The sequence below is a fragment of the Ursus americanus genome, chromosome 30 (genome assembly GCF_024610735.1).
Source record: "Ursus americanus isolate L20-20 chromosome 30, mUrsAme1.1.p, whole genome shotgun sequence".
Taxonomy (NCBI): domain Eukaryota; kingdom Metazoa; phylum Chordata; class Mammalia; order Carnivora; family Ursidae; genus Ursus; species Ursus americanus.
The window spans coordinates 31,734,641-31,754,366 of NC_142156.1; the positions used below are offsets into that span (position 1 = coordinate 31,734,641).

General features: G+C 54.8%; 1 protein-coding gene across 1 annotated transcript in view; it reads right to left on the reverse strand.

Annotated features, from left to right (window-relative positions):
• BCR (BCR activator of RhoGEF and GTPase) overlaps positions 1 to 19,726 on the reverse strand; it is a 119,611-nt gene that overhangs the window by 4,427 nt on the left and 95,458 nt on the right. Inside the window, exons 15-20 of the mRNA XM_045802470.2 lie at positions 16,784 to 16,881; positions 14,850 to 14,981; positions 3,535 to 3,594; positions 2,750 to 2,859; positions 1,057 to 1,196; positions 76 to 210 (exon numbers count right to left, since the gene is read on the reverse strand). Of these exons, the coding sequence (XP_045658426.2) occupies positions 76 to 210; positions 1,057 to 1,196; positions 2,750 to 2,859; positions 3,535 to 3,594; positions 14,850 to 14,981; positions 16,784 to 16,881 (675 nt within the window). The remainder of the gene's footprint in view (positions 1 to 75; positions 211 to 1,056; positions 1,197 to 2,749; positions 2,860 to 3,534; positions 3,595 to 14,849; positions 14,982 to 16,783; positions 16,882 to 19,726) is intronic.

Consider the following 19,726-nt stretch of genomic DNA (forward strand, 5'->3'; position numbering starts at 1 on the left):
GTCCCCCTGCCACCTGCAAAGTTTGGACTGAAACACGGACGGTGGTAGACGGGGGGGGGGGCCTCCAATGCTCACCGATGCCCTCGGCGAAGTTGGGGTAGAACTCGTCGGTGAAGAGGGGCTCCGGCAGCTCGCGGAAGTACAGCTTCAGCGTTCCGGCGATGGCGTTTACATCCATCTCGCTCATCATCACCGACACATCCTTGTTATCTGCAAGGAGTGCGGAGATGGGAGCATAGCCTACTCATGGATCCCAAACAGGGCTCCACTCGCCCTGCCTCAGCCCAGCACAGCCTACAGCAGGCCGATGGCTTCTGGGTTTCCTCCTTTCAACAGCCCGTCTTCTTCCAAGCATGCCAGTGGTTCTGATGGGGGGGCGTCCTCCCCACCCCTCTCTTGCTGGGCAAGGGGTGGCCTGGTAGCAGAGCCACCACAAGGGGCTGAGAAGCCGGCGGAAGCCAGACACTGTGCCTGGGCACAGGCTGGGCAGCTCTGCTCCATAGCGACCTGGCTGCAGGCACCTTCTGATAACATTAAGATACTGGGATTATTTGTTCCATTCTGGAGTTTCAAACCAGTGCCTTCCCTCCGGCCTCAGGTGGCCACTGGCCCTCGGCGTCATAGGCCAGGGAGGGAAGAGGATGCAGGCACGAAGTCCTGGTTCTGCCACCTTCCACTCTGAGAAGCCTCTGGGGTCTCAGTGTCCTCATCTGGGGACTGAGGGAGTTCCACCAACTTCTAATAGTCAGACCACACTGACTCCTAGGCTTTGGTCAGCACCTCTTTTCCACCCAGTGGAAGCAGACCAAACCCCAGTGCAAGGTGGGGCGGCCCCACAGAAGCCCCTGGTCCAACTCTAGGGGAGCCACACATGCATGGTTCAGACAGGAGAACGGGCTTCCGCAGAACCTCCTGCCACCGCTCCCTCTTCTTTTCATTTGAAAAATTAAACAAGTGAAGGAAAGGTACGGAGCCTAATCTAGCAGCATGAGCTGTGGGAAGCACACGGTCACCACGCCCACACCCCCAACCCGTGCTGCCCAGGCTGACACTCACTGACGTCAAAGGCCGCCTTCAGCGCCTGGATGTCCGTGGCCACTCCAGACACACGGTAGATGCCCACTTCCTCCATGCCCCGGCGCTCAATCTCCTCCACGCACTGGCGCACGATGTAGGGGACCTTGGATCTCTCCCTCCTGCGGAGGGGGGACAGTGCCTTCAGTGCCTGGCAGCCCTGGCTAAGGCCGCAGTGGGGCTGGACCCACCACCTGTCTGCACACTGGACACCTGGAGGTGGGGGTGATGAAGGCCCCCAGGGTCGGGCTCACATGGACCTGTCCGCACGCTTTCCTGTGCTGTGAGAGTTCATGATTACCATTGCTTGCTTACGTCTTATTAGGGACTTTTTCTTCCTTTTAAAAGATTTTATTTATTTGAGAGAGAGAGAGAGTGCATGAACAGGGGGAGGAGACAGAGGGAGAAGGACAAGCAAACTCCCTGTTGAGGGGGGAGCCCACCGTGGGGCTCGATCCCAGGACCCTGAGAACATGACCTGAGCCAAAGTCAGACGCCTAACTGACTGAGCCACCCAGGTGCCCCCATCGTTAGGGCCTTTCTAAGGTAGCTGGATGCTCTGTGAATTATACAGGATTTAGGAGAAGGTCAGGAGGCTTTTTCTAAGTGGAATCAGCCATAGGAAGTCAGTTAAAAGATCCCAGGCACTGGGCTAACAGGTGGCCGCACAGAGTCCTGGACCCAGTCTTGGCCCTGCCACCACTTGCTGTGTGAGAGGTGAATCCTGACCCCTCCAGGCCTCAGCAAGAGGTGAGCCCTGCACACAGCAGCACTCCACCAACATCTGCTGGATGAATGACTCCACAGGGCTGTCTAACATCAACACTTGGAATCCTGTGATTCTAAACACTTCCTGCTCACGTCTTAACAATGCACCATTCCAGGACCTCCACACAGGACCCTGGAGTAGGAATACTTCAAAAAGAGGAGACATGCTGTTAGGAAGGTTTGCTTTAGCCTCGTTGAGCAACGGGATTCAGGAGCCCAGCAAAGCACTCTCCCAAGCCACCCCCATCAGCAGCACTTATTTGGGGTAACCACTGACACAGTCCTCTCTGCTCAGGCCCAGACCCATCCAGAGAGCTGTGGGGACAGCTAGGGTGCAGCTGGGGGCAGGGAGTGGTGTTCGGACACAATTAGGTGTCCAGGAAACATCTGATGCGGGCCCCAGCCTGGACGACCAGCGAAGTTAGGGGCCCAGCCAGATTCCTAATGGGGAAAGTGAATGGATTCTGGGAGGAAGAGGCCTGTGTCCCTGAGAACTGCTCTCAAACCAACATACAGACTTCTCCTGGCAACTGACCTGACCAAGGGGCTGGGGTGGCCATCATTCCACAGGAACCCCGAGAGGGACAGATTCTGAGCAAGGGAAGAAAACCCTGACCTTGTACAGTTCCTGTAGTGTGGGAGCCCGCCCGCCAACCCCCCCCCCCCCCGCCCCGCATGGGAAGGGGCTGAGGACATTCCTAAGCTGACAGGGGCAAGTTTCGCAGTAAACATGGGAGGTAACCAAGCACACAGAGTGCTCCAGGGGCCTGGGAGGTGGCCTTGTACAGAGGACCACGTACAAAGAGGGGAGACCCTCACCTGTTCTTTCCTTCAGAAACACCTGGGGGGGGGGTGCCCACTCTGCCCGGGGATGAGAGACGCATGAGTCCTAGTCCCTCTCACTCACTTGGTGACCACAGCAATCTTGACTCCGAAGACGCCCGTCTGTTTTCGGGAAGGCATTCTCTTCAAGCTGAACTCCCTGCTGGTGAACTTGATGGAGAGTTTCACTTCAATCTGCAGGGGGAGGCAGGGGCACGGCCCTCTCACCCTTCTGGGACTCACAGTCCCAGTTCCCAGAGGCCTGGGGGCTTGGCAAATCACTCCCCCTCCCCGAGCAAGTGGGCTAAGATCCCAGTGCAGGGCAGGTCCCTGGCCCAACTCAGCAAGAACTAGGAACGGTCAGGGTGATTTAAGGATTAGTTCTTGCAGGACACTGCCCCCAACCCTAATCCCCACGGCTTCTCTTTCTTAATAGTTAACAAAACGAGAGGAAAAGTACAGAAAATAACATAACAAAAAGCCATGAATTATCTATCAAATGTTTAACATTTTGTCACATATGCCCGGACTTTTTCTGGTATGTAACGGTTTTGTTTCTTCTTATTATTTTTAAAGGTCTAAACCTTCTGGGACCCTGAAAACTAATCAGGGTCTCAGTTTCCACAGGCAGACCCCAGGGTCGAGGTCCTGCCTGTCTTGCTCAAGGAGGGACGCTCAGCGCCTGGCTGGTGACTGCACTCCAGCCACCAAATGGATTCTTTCCTGCCTGTCGTGAGTCTGCTTTGCAGCGCCTCTCTCTCCTCCAGCCACATCCCACCTCAACACTAGCTCAGGCTCAGCCTCCTTCTGACTGTTCTGGGAGAAATCGGGGCCACCCTAATCTTATGGGAAAGGTAGGCGCCAACATACCCCATTCATGGCGATGACAGTCCGCTGCCAGTCTCTGTCCTGCAGGGCCTGGGGGTCCAGCTGAAAGCAAGCAGTTATGATTATCAGGTGCCCAGGGGTCTGCATAGAGACCCTGCCAGGCAGCAGTCCAAGCCTGTGACTGCTCCACACCTAAGTCAGAATTAGAGCTGGACCTCTGCTGGCACCTCTATCTAGAGGCCAAGAGGGGTCCTGAAAGAGAACTTGCTAGAAAACCCCTGGAAACTGAGAGATCTCCTGCTCCCAGACCTGTGCTTCATGGGTTCCAGGCTCATGGCTGGGGGCCCCATTCCTCCCTCTGTCCCTTCCCACTGGGAGTTCAAGTCCATGCTGGCAGCCATCTTGCTCCCTCTCACCAACCATCGCTGGCGCTATGTGCAGCTCAGGGAGGCTGGGCAGTCGGCTTAAATATTTTGGGAAACCCAATTTCAATAGGAACTTTCAGAGGGCATGCCAATGAAGAGTTTGGGACAGTCGTCCCCCTGAGTGTGCTACATGGTTTGGTTGTAGGAGCCCATGAAGGAGGGGTCTCCAGTCCAGGCCAGTCCTGTGGCTCAGAAGGACCCAGAGCCCATCTCCAAATCACACAGCCAGTGACAGGGGCTGGAAGGGGCCTTCTGCAGCCCCTCTGACTTCTACCCCACAGAGCACTGTCTGAGCGCTGGCCCGCGGGACCATGCTGCTTAATCTCACCCAAGTCTATGCTGCTATGAGCCCCAGACCTCCGTGGTCAGGCCAAGGGCCCCCCATCTATGAGGGCTCCATCTCCCCTGTTTTGGGGAGCACACATTCCATACAAGTAGCTGGGCTGGACGAATGAGCACCTGGGAAGATCTTGTTTAAAAACACAGCTCCCCAGGTTCTACTCCCAGAGTTGCACCAGCAGCTGGGGGGGGGGGGATTCACCTAACTAGAAACCTCCCCAAGGGATCTGATCTAAAGCCAGGTTAGGGAGCCACTGTTTGACACCATGTAACCTGTTACTCCTCACGCAGGACCTTGTGACTTCATCACTTGCTTTGGGCGACGGTTCATGTCTGTGACTAGACAAACTACCTGAGAGCGGGGTCCACGCCTCACAATTTCTGCACATGCACACACACGCACACGCACAGGACAGTGCCAAGCACAGCACCAGGTCCAGAGGGGTGCTCAGGACAGGTATCCCATATCTGTCCCCTGCAAGAGACTCAATAGGTGAGAGCCACGTGGGCCTCGTGCAGGAGAGGAGAGAAGGTCCAGCGGCAGTTACCTCTCAGGTGTGTACAACCTGAGCCTCTCTCCCTGAGCATGGAGGCTCAGCACACAGACTCCTGGCGGGGGGTGGGGGGCATCGCCTCCCCTTCTAGGGCCTACTGGTTACCATCCCCAAGGATTTGAAATGTACAGACAGAATGACAGAAGAACAAAGGGTGGCACAGCGTCTCCCTCCTGAGGCTGCAGGGTCACAGGTTCTCATTCCTCATCTGTCCCAGGAGGTTCTTAGGGGCCATAGCCCTGGGCGACAGGGACCCCACCCTGAGGGGCAAGGCCTATGAGCAGGGACCAGGCAGTTACAAACCACTCAGAAAAGGAAACCTCCCAACTGGTGCTTCCCCGTGAGAGCGAATCCCAAGCATCCAGCGGGGGGAACAGCCTCCTCCAGGGGAGGCAGGAGGGGGATGATGCCGGGGCTCCACGCCCTCAACCAGACCAGGTGTGGTGCAAAGTGGTTAAGGGGGGTGCACTGCCAGCCTATCACCCCCAAATCCTGTGCCCTGGCTGTCCAGGAAGGAAGGGGACAGACACTGTTCCTCTTGCTCCTAGGGAAAGGGAGAGCTTCCCACCGCCACCGCTTCAGCAGGAGACCCCCCCACTTTCCCTCCCAGGAATGGTAATCACTGGGCCCTCCTCTCAATGCAGCCAACAAGCAGAGCGACGGAGCAGCACATCCAGGGGGCTGGGACCCTGCCCCGACGTGGCCCACCCGGGAAACCATGGCACACCCATCTGCCCACCTTGCCCTTGCACACGAGGTTTCGGATGTGGGTCCACAGGGCGGTGCCCCGAGCACACAAGTGCTTTTCGGCAAAGGCCAGTCGGCTCCGGCCCACTCGGCTGGGGTGGAAGTACCGTAGGAGGCCCTGCACAGCGGCGGGGGCAGATGGCGTCTCTCGCATCCTTGGCCCTGCTGCTCTGAGAGGCCGCTGTGGCCAGATAGGAGCGTGTTTGGACAGGAGCACAGAAGAACAGGAGTGTGACAAGCTCCTGGCCTCCACTGCCTTTTGACCACGCTTCTCGGGAAGCCCCACCCCTGCAGCCTGGCTCGCCAAGGTCAAAGTTTCCGATCACTCCTTGATTCTCCTTTTTTGTGTGTTGGGAAAATACAGCCCCGTCCCCCACCAGCAGACTATTGGTTACGGGAATTTCAACGAGTCAGTTTTCTTTAAAGCCCAGAAAAGCCAAGCTTCCTTCTCAAGTGGCTGGTTTCCTGTGGGCGCATTTGGAAACACTGAGTAACACGTGTCTGCCTGGCCAGCTTGCCTCATGGCTGGACGTGCTCTAGGGATACCCCCACCCCGAGCCTGTACCACCCCAGCCAGTGACACCAATAATAGCATGCACTGTCTTGAGCGGATTCAGAGCAGACATCCCATGGCCCCCCAGAGCACAGCCAGCCCAGTGGAGGGGGTTCAGTGCCATCATCCACTGTCAACACCAATGTCCGGCCCTGCCGCCACCTGACCCCAGAGGCTTTGGCATGACCTGGCCTCCAGAGTGCAGAGCTGGGCCATGGTGCTGCCAGGCGGTTCCTCACCCAGCCCCCAGGACTCGGGGCAGCTCTAGTGGGAAAGACCGGCGCCCCGCTGGCTTGGCTCCAAAGAACAGAGTGTGCCGAGCAGAGCGGAAGTAGCATGAAGAATAACACGATGATGAGACCCGAAGCTCAGTGCAGTCCAGCCCCGAACGACATTCAAGGCTGGCACGCGCTCTTGTGCGGCTATTTAAAGGACCAGAGAAATAAACAAGCCAGGACTGGGATTTGGAAAAATAGATGACTGAGCGGAGAGGACCAGGAAATGGTGCTCCAGACGCCCATGGGGGCCTCTCGGGGTCTCAAGGTCTCGGCAAGGAATGTGCCTGCTGCTGGGGGATGGGGGATGAGGACGGGACAGGGCGGGGGGGGGGGTGTCTGCTCACCCCCAGTGTTCTCTGGAGGAAGGGCTGGTTTCCAGCTTGTCTCCCTGGGGTTGGGCGAGGTGGGGGAACAATGGTGGGTGGTGGGCCTGGTGGATGGTGGCCCCCATAGGCCTGGGTGGCTTTGCTGAGGACCAGGCGCATCTTTAGCCTGAGAGGCAGGACTAAACTGTCCAAAGGAGGCAAGACCGTTCCCTCTGTGCCCACCAACACCGCCCAGGATGGCCCAGCAGGGCTTCACATGTGTGCACTCTAACCTCCACCCTGGAATGGGTCTTCTGAGAGACGCCTGGAGAAATCGCCCCAGGAGGGTAATCTGATGTCCTGCTTCTGCTCCTATTGCTATAATCTGTTCTCCTGAGCTCTAACGTCCACATCTGTAATTCTTTGCTGCCCTTCTCTGATCCCCACCAGCTCCAGCACCACTTAAATGGATAAAGGAACACCGCGCAGGACATCTAAGATCAAAAAGACAGATGATAACAAGTGCTGGTGAGGCTGCGGAGAAACAGGAGCCCTCAGACACTGCCGCTGGGGATATAAAATACAGCAGCCACTCTCAAAAAGTAGGGCAGCTCCTCATAGAGCTAAACTTGGCTGCCGGACACAGCAATTCCACCCCCAGGTCTCCACATGGGAAGAATGAAAACATCCATTCACACAAAGACTTGTGTGGACACGTTCCTAGCAGCGCTAACCGTAACAGCCCCGAGCTGGAAACCCAAGTGTCCATCAACTGGTGAGTGGATAAACAGAACGTGGTGAATGAATATATACGATGGAATATGATTCAGCCATGACCGACGCTTGCCGTGATGTGGGGGACCCTCACAAACGTGCTGTTAGAAGCCTGTCACAAAAGGCCACATAATATAGAATGATCCCATTTATATGAAATATGCAGAATGGGAAAATCTGTAAACAAAAAAGCAGATCAGCCTGGGTCTGGGGGTAAGAACAGTGGGCGATTATAAATGGGAATGATGAAACTGTTTTGGGGAATGGAAATATTCTAAAATTGGATTGTTGGTGAGAGTTATACAACTGTGTAAATTTACTACAAATGCCTGAATTGTATACTTCAGATGGAGGCACTGTATGGCATACCAGTTGAAGAAACAAAGATATAGGGTCCCAACTGGACCACACAGAGCAAGGAGGGCCCAGGCCACACGGCCACACTTTCTTCACGGTGACAGAGGTACACTTCTTCCGGGCAAATCCCGGGGAATCTGTACAAGAAGGATTTGCTCATGTATTTTTATATGTTCGTAACTTTCACAGCCTAAAATCGTCCTAATATGTTTATGAAACACAATCATCACTCATTTTATGTTACTCGTACAAGAGACCCTTCGGACCTCTCCAAGATAGTTTCAGAGATGACATGGGTTTCTCCCCTTGCTCGTCTACCCGCAACATGGGCTGCGTCTCATTCATCTCTGAGCGCCCCCGACCTCCCCCCACCCCGCCCAGGCACCCCGGAAGGCTTTTCTCCCCCCAACAGGACGCCCTGGCGCAGTGAGTGGCTGTGTGGATGGAACACGCATGGCCCTGAGATAATCCCCATGATGAAAGGACGGATCTCTCGGTACCTTTGTAACAGTACCTGCTGTCCCCAACTGCCTGACTGAAAACCACATCTTCCCCGAGCCCTGTCTCCTTCCGGTCTGACCACAGCCCTTATTCTTATTTTGGTTGATGTCTGCCTCCCGTACCAGCCCCAAGGACAGGGCTTTTGTCTCTTTCGTTCGCTGTGGTACCACCGTGCCCAGACGTGTATACATAGGACACACAACGTAAGCATCTTTAATACACATGCATTACAACGCCTACTGGCACAGAGCGAGCATTTGGTCACTGGGGATTACTGAGAGCCAGACACCTGCCCTCTTGCAGGTGAGGGTGCTGAGGCTCTGGGGGGTGGCTGCGAGAAGTTCCCGAAGGAGGCTTCCCCACCACGCCGCACGGCCGAGGGGCTGACTATCCCTCTGGTGGTGGGGGATTTCACAAAGGGGACTAATTGCTGAGTCTGGGCTCCCGTGTCCATCCCTGCACCCTGTGGACATGCTAACTCTTTAAAAATTGGTGGTAAAATATATACAACATAAAGTTAACCATTTTTAAGTGCACAGTTCGGTAGCATTAAGTACATCCCCAATGTTGTGCAATCACCACCACCAACTACCCCCAAAACTTCTTCATCCCAAACACGTCCCCGTGAAACAGTAACTCCCATTCCCAGCCCCCTCCCAGCCCCTGTGAACCTCTGTGCTACACTCAGTCCCTAGTTCACTGGTCCCAGGTACCCCCCTGTAACTGGAATCCTATGTCACTCATCCTTTTGTGTCTGGCTTATCTCAGTACAATGTCACAGTTCATCCACGTAGCGTGTATCTGAATGTCATTCCTCTGGTACAGCTGCATAATATTTCTCCATGTGGATATACCACACTTGGTTTATGGACCCACCAGCTGATGGACACTTAAGCTTCCTTCCAGTGCTATTGGGCACTTCGGTGGGCTTTTGGGACACAAGTACCACAGAACTGGTCATTGAATGAGCAGACTGCCCGCAAGTGGGTAGACATCACAGTGAGGTCTTGGTGAGGGCTGGAGCATGGGTGTCAGGGCACCCCTAGGAGGGGGGCACAATTGGACCTATCAGTCTGTATCCAACCAGGTTTCCACGCATAAGGCAAGCAATCCAGGCCGGCAGAGTCTGGGAAACCATGTATGGCCACCCCAAGCACCAGCTTCGAATAAAGAAGGGTCAAACCAGAAACCTGAAGCCCCAATCTCATCCGAAACCCACAAAAAATGTTAGAAAGAAAAAACAAACTCTGATGATCCCACTGGAATGACTTGTGAGCCCAGCTAGACATGCAAAGTATCAGAAGAAATGGAAGAAGACAAAATTCTAGGATTTGATATAAAGTTAATCACTGAGAAGAAACAGGGTGGAGGGGGTTTAGCAACACAGAAAATTCACAAATGGAGAAGACAGCAGGGAAAGATGGAAGGACGGACTTCCTAATAACCGCGAAGCTCCAATTTCCCTGGGCTTTGGTGAATCTGGTGATCATCCCTGGATGCTGGTCCCAGCCCCCGGCCTAGGATGTGCCGGAGCGCTCGGGCAGTGGTTGCAGGCCCCCTTCCCACCCCCGCAGCCCCACTCGGGCTACTTTGGCCAGCCCTCCACCTCCGCCACAACAGGTGCATCCCCATCAGCCCCTGCTCCGCTCAGAGCACAGGACGTTTGACACCTCCGCCTGCGAAAATCCTTCCCCTGTGACCCAGTGACCCCAACTCTGTGAAGATTTCTCTGTCCCGACTCCCCCAAAATAACTGTGTCATGGCCTGCTCTGGCTCTTGGCCCATCCGCAGCATCCTTCCTTCCTGGGACCCTCTGCTCTGTGAAACACGGGCAGATGTCTTCTTGTTCTCGGGGTCCTGGCGCCCGGCATGCAGGAAGCCCTTGATCACCAGGGTGGCACTGTGGGCTCCTGGTGTCTGGTGATGGGCAGGGATGGCTTTGCTTGCTCAGACTCAGAGATGAGACTCAGGGACGACTCTCAGTGGGGCCCTGGGCACCTGTCTGCACACGAGGGCTCAGGTTTGTGAGTCTGACTCTTTCTTGGACAGCTGGCGCCCCCAGGGCTGCATCCCTCTTATACGCTATGTCCTTCTGCCCTTCTGTCTGGTATGGCCTGACACTCTGAACAAACCAACTCACCCATCCTGGGTTTGGGAGGGGGAGCCCTCCATCCTCATCTCATGGAGATTCCACCATTTAGGAGGGGAAGTAGGGATCTGGCCAGTCATCTGAAGAGCAAGGGCCGAGACCTGAGACTTAGACCATGGTTCCTGCACCATCAGCTCATCAGCCCCAGGAAGTTGGGACCTAGCTCCCCAGATGACTCTGATACCTTCTGCCCAGACAGGTGTGTGAGCAGCTTTGCTGGGGACTTGATTTCCACCCCTGGCCCCTTGGAGGGGCCTGCCTGGCTTCTCCCTCCTGGCCAGCTGTGGACTTCTCCCTGGCCCCCCTCAGACACTCCTGGGGCGCTGCACCTTCCCCACCTCACAGGAAGGGTTTTACACTCAACTTATGAGTTAATGTACATATGGGGGGAAGCACTTGGGCCGGGGGAAGGCCATTCTATTCCCACCCACCCCCCGACCCCAGCAACAGGACAGGCAGGGCTCTACAGAGGCCTGATATTATTGGGAAAAGCCCCCACTCAGGAAGGCTGTACCCCCAGAGTCATGGACGCCCTCCCCTACGTGTGCCCCACACAGAAAACAGTGTCTGGGAGCATTGGGGGAGGCAGAAAGCGGCCTAGCTGGGGTCACAGGGGGCCATAACCTCCTCCTCTGACTTCCTGCCTTCTTGCTCCTGGGGATGCCAGCTCATAAACAAGCTCCACCGGGAATGGGGGTCTCCAGGGGCAGCCCAGCCACTGCTTACTCTGTGAGTCATAAACGGACCTTGTGTCATGCTGGGATTCCTTCCTGGCTAATGATGGCTCAGGAGCCAGGCTTCCCACTCACTCGGCTCTTCCACGGAAGCAGACACGGATGAGGGGGTGGAGCCAGAGCCCGCCTTCTCCACCAACAGTGACGACACCTGAGTAATAACAGCAGCAGTGGCCACTGAAGACCCCCACGCCCGGCTCCATGGCCCCTGGCCCCAGTTTACACGTGAGGGAAGATGTTTATCTGGGCAGTGATGACTTGCCCCAGCTCACAGGAGGCGCACTCAAAGGGTCTCCCTTTGGCCACACCAGTCAGGCTCCTCTGAGCTGTTTTCCAACTAGATCTTGTTCTTGGGAATGTCCCCAAGAGCCCAATTTTAGCAAGAACCACCCCGATATCTTTGATAGATGATTACCTTCAACATCTGACCCGACTCCTTGCCCCTCACCACTCCTTGTTGATGCATGATTGCCCTGGCCTGCTTTCCACAAGAAACCCGTTAGGTTGGTTTAGCCAGAATCCCCCCCTATCCCTAATGTTTCCCTTTAGTAACTTTCAACCGATGATCCCCCACACCAGCTCCTTGGCTATAAATTCCCTCTCTCCGTGTCATATTCAGAGTTGGGCTCCATCTTTCTCCCCTGCTGCAAAACCCCACTGCAGTGGTCCCTATACTTGTATCCTGCTAATATAGTCAACCTTGATGTTCTAACAAGGTCATGTACAACTTTTTTTTTTTAAACAGAGTCCATGTCCTCCATGCCTATCCTATCTTGTCCTACTAGAAGGATCAGGAAAGCAGAGTGTTTGCTGAGAAGCACCCCTCAGAGTGTGTGCACAGGGAAACGCAGACCGGGTCAGAGGGCAGAAAGGGGAAGAGAACAGCCAGAGCTTGGAGTGATGCCCCAAGCCGGCCCCCACAACCCCAATGCTCTCTTCTTCCCCAGGACAGGGCAGGGTGCTCACCTGGCACCCCCATGTGTCCGAGAGCACCGGCTGTGCTCTAAAAGGAATATTTTGTTTATATCCAGTAGTATCATAGCAAAGGGTTTTCACAGAGGGCTCAATACAATAAAGGAAGAGGATGAGTACCCTTTCTTTTCTCTTTGCCACTGAGACACCCGATTATCCAGGGGCAGTGCTCAGAGGCCCTGGTTCAAATCTTACCACCCGGGACTCTAGCACTGGAGAATATGACGATTCGCGTCAAAGGTCAATGGAATTGGAGCCTCCCTTAGTCTTGTGTGATGGACTGAAAAAAGGAGCTGGACATCAGTCCATGTGCACCCTTAGCTTGCCTTGGGGCTCTCTGCAAGGCGGGGGTCAGGGTGTGGGTGTGCGGGAGGAAAGCCGGGGCTGGGGGCAGACACAAACATGGAGAGGGAAGGGAGGGGGAGCAGGCGGGACACATTAGTTGTTGAGCAGCAGACCAGAGCCCAAAAACTCAAAGGGCCTGAGCTGTGACTGTTGCCCAGTAGGTGCCAAAACATGTCGGTCCTCCAAGATGTCCAGCACCAGCATGCTCACAGACAGCAAAATCTGGAAAACACCTTAGCGTCCCTTAAGAGCAGAAGAGCCCCTCGATGTGGTTGACTCAATCCATGGGGCTCTCTGTCAAGCCAAGGAGGTGAAGGGGATGGATGTGGAAATACAGGGTGGGATCTCAAGGCCACTGGGGAGTCAGCGCACATGAGCCGCAGAGTGGTGAGTGTCCGCACTGGGCATGCGAGCCACCCTCACAGCCACACCTATCACCCCAACTTTGTAGTGGGCACACGCATCTGTCAAGGTGGGACCCATGCCCAGCTCATGGGGGTGACTCTGGCTGGGGAAAGGACCTGGCTGTCAAAGATCCCTGGATAGGACCCCAAAAGTGGAAGAGCTGAAAAGCACTGGCTGGCATTTCTGCTTCCTCCACCCGGAAGCCCTTTGCTACCAAGACCCCTACAACTAACTGGCTCAGTGGTAAATCAGGCTGACGGGGAGCAAGGAGGAACCATCCCCTTCTCCCTCAGCATCTAAGCCACAGGTAGGACCCACGTCCAGGACATCTGCCGAGTGGCCCTGGACCAGTGGCTGGCCCTCAAAGACCATGCCCATTGACAGAGGATTTCAACCACCTCCACTTCGACCTCAGTCCGCACTTCCTCACTATGTTCTTCTTTCCAGCTTATCTCTTAACTCAGGGAAAAGACCCTGCGGGCAAAGCATCCCGTGAGAGAACCGAAGCTCCCCCTCAAGCAGTAAGGACTGTCCTGACTGCAGACCCCACGTGATGACCCCAAGACACTGCTCCACACGACCTTCACTGCCCACCTGCAGACCCCCATCTACCCCTGTCCCACACTTTCCTTCCGTAAACCTGCAAGTATTTTTGGCACTGGAGTAAATCCTTTTCTTGTCTCACCACCTCTCATCTCTCTGCCTCTGGATTTTATCAGCGGCGAGTAGCCGAACCTGGTCTGGTTGGAACCCCCTGTGCCCCAGTTACACCATCTGAGAGAGGGGTCAAGATTCCTGCTTTCCCTATGCCAGGCAAGGCTGCCCCACTGATCCCCAATGTGCATCCCAAACTTTAGTGGGCTCGCTGGAGTGTTGCCCCAGGCTGGTGCTACCCCTGACCTCAGTAGAGTCCAGCCCCAGGTCCTGTCTGTGGGGGCACCTAAGGCCCTGGGCCTGCTCTCCTGGGAAGGTATGGGGTATGGGGTGGTGTCTGCTGGCAGGTAGGTGGGGGGGGGGCAGGTATAAGGCAGTCAGAGGAGCATTTCTGCTTTTAGACCTGGTCTCAAGGTACAGGGTGGGAGGGGGTCCCTGGAGGCCCTGAACCACTGAATTCCCTAATAGGCTTCCAGGGTGGGAAAACAGACACATGAAAACCTGGGGAACCAGAACCTGAGAACCTGACTTTGAAACAGAGAGGGGGGCCTAGAGCCCCCGCTAACTGAGGACTTGCCCCTCTGAAGGATGAGCATGTGCCCTGCCCCAACCCTCCGCAAGAAGAGGAAATTACTCGGGGTGAGTCACCCTCCCTCTCCTTCATCCCTGCTGCTTAGTATTTCAGCACCAAAGGATTTTACTTCCTGCCCTCAGGGAAGGGAGGTGGGGCTTTGTGGAGAGCCCCCTTCTCCAACGGACTGGAAGGCCCAGCCCCCTCCTGCTGGAGGCTTTCCCCGAGGATCTGAGGGTTGGAGAGGAGCAGGAGCAGTCAGTGCCCACCCCAGGGGCAGGGCAGGGAGGAACCCGCCTGGCTGGGTCTGGTAAGAGGCCCATGAGGAACATGGGTATCAGGGCTCCCCCCACCACCCCCGTGGGGCGCAGAACTGCACAGGTGAGGCCACAGGAAACACAGTGCCATGGAGGAACTGAGGCCCCTGCTGTGAGAACAAGCTGAACTGAACTTCCTTTGAGGACAAGATGGGGATAACAGACACTCGGAGAGAGAGAGAGGGGCAGGAAAGGACCTGTGAAGGTCCCTTGCAAGTCCAGGGGCACCTGCCCCCAACCCCTGGAGCCAGGCCATCTCCATGTCCCAGAAGGTCAACTGGGGAAAGAACTGGGAGCATCCAGAGAAGGGTGTGTCAGACATGGGAGGGGGTGGCGCAGAGGGACTCTGCAGGGGGAGAGGAGAGTGGAGGCCTCACCTGGACCTGGCCCTTCCCCATGATCCTGTCTGTGCTCTCGCCATCCTCCTTGGTGATTTTCGTTTTGTTGTAACACTTTTCATAGCACAGTATCCTCAAGGTCTGGGAGCCTTCCAGCTCGATCTCGAATTCCTGAAGTCCCAAGAAAGAAGGAAAGTTCCTCATGAGCAGACAGGTCCAACGGCTTCCTTGCTGCCCCAGAAGGACCCATGCCTCAAGACCCTCTCCACTTCAGTCCTGCGATGAAGACCCTCAGAGGTCAGTTCCCTGTCAGCAGCCCTTTGTGGCCCAGTCTGGATGCTTCTGGAAGCTCTGAATGCCTCTAACATCTAATTCGAACTCCCTAAGCCATATGTCAAAGGGCAGTCCCCATGCCACATGCATCAGAAGCTCAAGGGTACTGGTTATAAATGCAGATATTCTATGGACTTTGGGTGATAATGATGTGTCAGTGTAGGGTCACCGATTAGTGGGGGGAGGCTGTGCATGTTTGGGGACAGCAGGTATATGGGAAATCTCTGTCTCTTTCTGCTCTGGACCTAAACCTGTGGACCTAAATCTGCTCTAAAAATATCAGTCTATTTGAAAAGAAAAGCTCCTGTGGGCTTTCGAGTTGTCTGCTGTGGGATGTGTGGTGTTAACCTTCTCCTCCATCACCCCAGGATATCTTCGGTAAATTCTGCATTTCACACCAGTGCTGTTGCAGGCACAGGTTTGTGGTGGGGAAATGGAAAGAGGGTGACGGAAAAGAGAAAAGGAGAGATTTCTGAGCCTGCATGGGGGTGGGGAGGGCGCATGTACCAGGAACATGTAACACCCCTGGACCATTCAGTGGCACACCCAGGCTGGCCACCAGGTGACCTACTGGTCTGGAACCCTCCGTGCCTTGGTTCCTTGAGCCTCCACCGCTGGCTCAACCTGAACCCTTTGTGCTGAGTCTAGCACCCCTCCCTCACTGCCCCTGTCAGTCCCAGCCCTCTTGCTCCCTGCAAAGCCTTTGGGGGCTCCATGTGGCTGTGCTGCTCCCTCGCCACAGCAGCCACCACCCTTTGTGCAGGGACACCCAGAGCTATCATGCCGGGGCAATCTTATAGGCTCGCCGTCCTACAAGGCATTGAGTCTGATGATCAGAGCAGTGGACACCAAGAAAGGAGAGCTGGGGGTGGCCCCATGAGCCACGTGAACTGAGGTGGACCAGGCAGCCAGGTGGGACTCAGCTGCTTCTTCTGCAGGGGGGTGAGTGGTGTGATCCCACCCATATCTTTAAGCATGAGGCCTTTGAGAGCCACAGCTGCTCCAGAAACTGGGAAATGGCATTCTCACGGATCTGGGGACTTCATCAATATTGGCCACTCTGTAATCATTCCTGTACTCCCAAGGCTCAAGGCAAGACAGCAAGCAAGTGAACACAACAGCTCTCCAAGGTGAAGGCCAAAATAGCACCAACTCTACAAACCCAACACCCGGGACAGGCAAACAGGGTGCCTACCCCCACCCCTGCTGGCAAAAAGAGCCTCAGGCTTCCAGAAACCAAGAGGGTCACAGGGCTCATTCCAACTTCCGAGGAAAAGCTATGGAAACTTACCAAGTAAACAGTAAGCATAACAAAGGCAGCACAAAAAGCCCTTTTAAGTTCGTTTTCCAAATGCTTCTCCAGCAAAATAGGCTGTTTCTTTGTGACCGGGGAGGGGGGGTTGGATTCTCAGGAACACAGAGATAAAATCTCTTGGACTAGTCCCCCCTCTCTCCTCCCAGGAGATTCCTGGCAAGCTGGTGGAATGCTGGCGGTGGCGCCTGTGGGGGGTGGGGGTGGGGGGGTGGAGCCATCAGGGAGCCTTGGGGCGGGGGCGGGGAGGCGTTCAGACTCTCCTCAAGGACAAGATCCTGGCAGGCCAGCGCCAGCACGCAAGCCGCCCCTGGAATCAGTACCTCACCTCGTTCCAGTTGGGCTCCGCTGTGTCTCTGTAAACGCGTGTCTTGGCTTTATTCACAAAATAACCAAAGGAGTCCACCTCCAGGGTACAGTACAGATCTGTGGAAGGGTGACACAGGGAAGCTGACCACACTTCTTCGTATTACCCACATTTTCTATGACAGCAGGGGTTATTTTTGTCGGGGGCCAACGGCAGGTTGCCCCAAGACGGGCCACTGTGACATGGAGATTATTCTGAGCTGAAGGCAATCAAGACTATGAGCTGAAGAGAAACTTCTATGCTTCCCTTAACTATACAGAAGAATCTAGATTGGGGGGGGGGGCTTTCTCAAAATAAGGGTTATGAGCAGAGATAGAGGTTATCTGAGTGACCCATCAGTACAGCCGGGCAAACAGCTGTTCCTTTTTTTTTTTTTAATATTGTATTTTATTTGTGAGAGAGTGAGCGAGCGAGCGCTCAAACAGGGGGAGCGGCAGGCAAAGGGAGAAGCAGGGACCCCGCTGAGCAAGGAGCCCGATGCGGGACTTGATCCCGGGATCCTGGCAAATGTTCAGCCAACTGAGCCACCGGGGCACCCCCAAACATTTGTTCTTATTGCCCTGTGATGTGCATTCCCCTCCTCTGAAGTCCCAGACCCCTGCCCCCTTCTCCTCAGTTCGGAATGACACATATGCCTCATTTTGCCTGACTGATCTGTGATTTCCATGTCCGTGTGGATTCCCCGTGGGCACGCTATTACACTGAATTTTCTCCTATTAGTTGGTCTCACGTCAATTTGATTCTTAGTCCAGCTGAAAGAACCCTTAAAGGGGACAGGAATTCTTGTTCCCCGACATTTTCAAAATCAGAAAAAAAATAAAAGATTTTATTTATTTATTTGAGAGAGAGAGAGAGTGAGAGGAAGAGAGCATGAGTGGGGGGAGAAGGAGAGGGAGAAGCAGACTCCCTGCTGCAGGGAGCCCGACATGGGGCTCGATCCTACGACTCCAGAATCATGACCTGAACTGAAGGCAGACGCCCAACCAACTGAGCCACCCAGGGTTCTTTTTAAAATAAAACAACACCCCAGCAGCCAGCACGAGCCGCGGCACCTCACGCAATGTTCCACCCATGGTGCAACTGAATCAGCACCTCTTAGAACATGTGTTCACCTGGTCCCTTGACAAAGCCCTAAAGCCTCTATGTGAGCAGAGAGCCCTATGGCTGGTGACCTGGGCAGAGGTGAATGTGCCATCACCACCAGGGGGGAGGACGCACACAGAGGGGTGGGGCCAGGGGAAGTGCCTACCACCTGCACAGTTTGAGTTTACCAACTAAATTGGTAGCAAAGGGTGCTGCAGGCCAGGGCAGGGCACTGAAAACAGCTCTGTGCTAGGAGAATTGTGGGGTGCAGCAGGAGCAGAGGTAAGGTCCAGGGAGGAGGCCACTGCCAAGGTCTGGATGAAGGGTGGGGCAGGTGGCCAGAGGTGACAAGGAAACTCCACTGATGGAGAATGTCATTTTACTGATATGGCCAGTAAACCAGACGGTGGTTTCTGGCCTGGCCACGGGTGGAGGGTGGCACTTCTCACTGGGGCAGGACATAAAAGAAGAGGAACAAGTTTGGGGTCCCAAGTGATGTGTTCAGTTTGGGGATGTGGAGTTTAGATCATGGGACACTGAGGACACAGATGGAAAGGTAACAGAGGGGGCCCAGGAGAACAAAGTGGGGATGGAGAGGCAGGTGCCAGGCATCATCTGCACTGCTGATGGAAAGGTCCCTGGGCGTAGGAAGGAGGGAGTATACGCAGTGAAGGCCCAGATGGAACCCTTGAAAAACCAGCATTTATGTGAGGGGGCATGGGGCAGGTGCACCCAGGGGAATCATTACGTCTGTGTGACGACTTTATGGGGGTATAATCGGCATACTGTATAATCCACCTGTTATAAGGTCGAGGATTTTTAATAAATTTAAACACTTGTCCAAACAGCACTACTACTGCCCTCCCCCCAAAAAGTCCCCTTGGGCTCAACTGCAGTCAAATCTCTTCCCACCCTGAGCCCCAGGAAACCCTCACCAGGCGTTCTGTCTGCAAACTGTACCTTTTCTATAAGTTTCAGACACATGGGATGATATGACATGGAGTCTTTTGAATCGGGTGTCTTTTGTTAGGAATGATTCTTTTTAGGTTCATCCCTGTGGCTGCCCGTAGCGGTACTCTGCGCCTCCCTGCTGCCGAGCCGCACTCCGTCAAGTGGATGACCATGGCGTGTTTTATGCGAACACGCCCTCATCTCTCTAAATACTTAAAAGCAGGGTTGCGGGATCACACGGTAGGGGGGTGTTTGACTTTTTAAGAAACCGTAAAACTGTCTTCCAGCATGGCTGAACCATTTCACGTCCCCACCAGCGGCGTGCCTGAGGGTTCCAATTTCTCCACATCCCCACCGACATTTGTCACTGTGCACCTTTTTGCTTATTGCCATCCTGGCGGGTATCAAGTGGGATCTCATTGCGGTTTTAATTTACATTTCCCTACAACCATGAGCATCTTTTCACATGTTAATTAGCTACCTGTATTTCTTTGGTGAAATGTATTCAAATCTTTTGCTCATTTTTAAAAACTGGGCTGTCTCCTTTGCACTGAGTTTCTGAAAGTTCTCTATATTCTCTGATTACAAGTCCCATATCATGTGTATACACACACACATATATACACACACACGCACATATATATGGTTTATAAATACTGTCTCCTAGGCTGTGGCTTGTCGGTGAGTTCTCGTTCAGCTTTGCGGCATCGGTGGGAAAGGTCAGCACAGTGCCCGTCCTGCGTCCTCCTACAAGGGGCCTGAGGGCTCGCGTGGAGGTGGCATGCTGAGGGGTGCAGCATGTGCTGCCCTGGACTGAAACGCAAGCAGCCCCCACTGCTCTGACAGCTTAAGCACCTGCAAGGTGCTCCC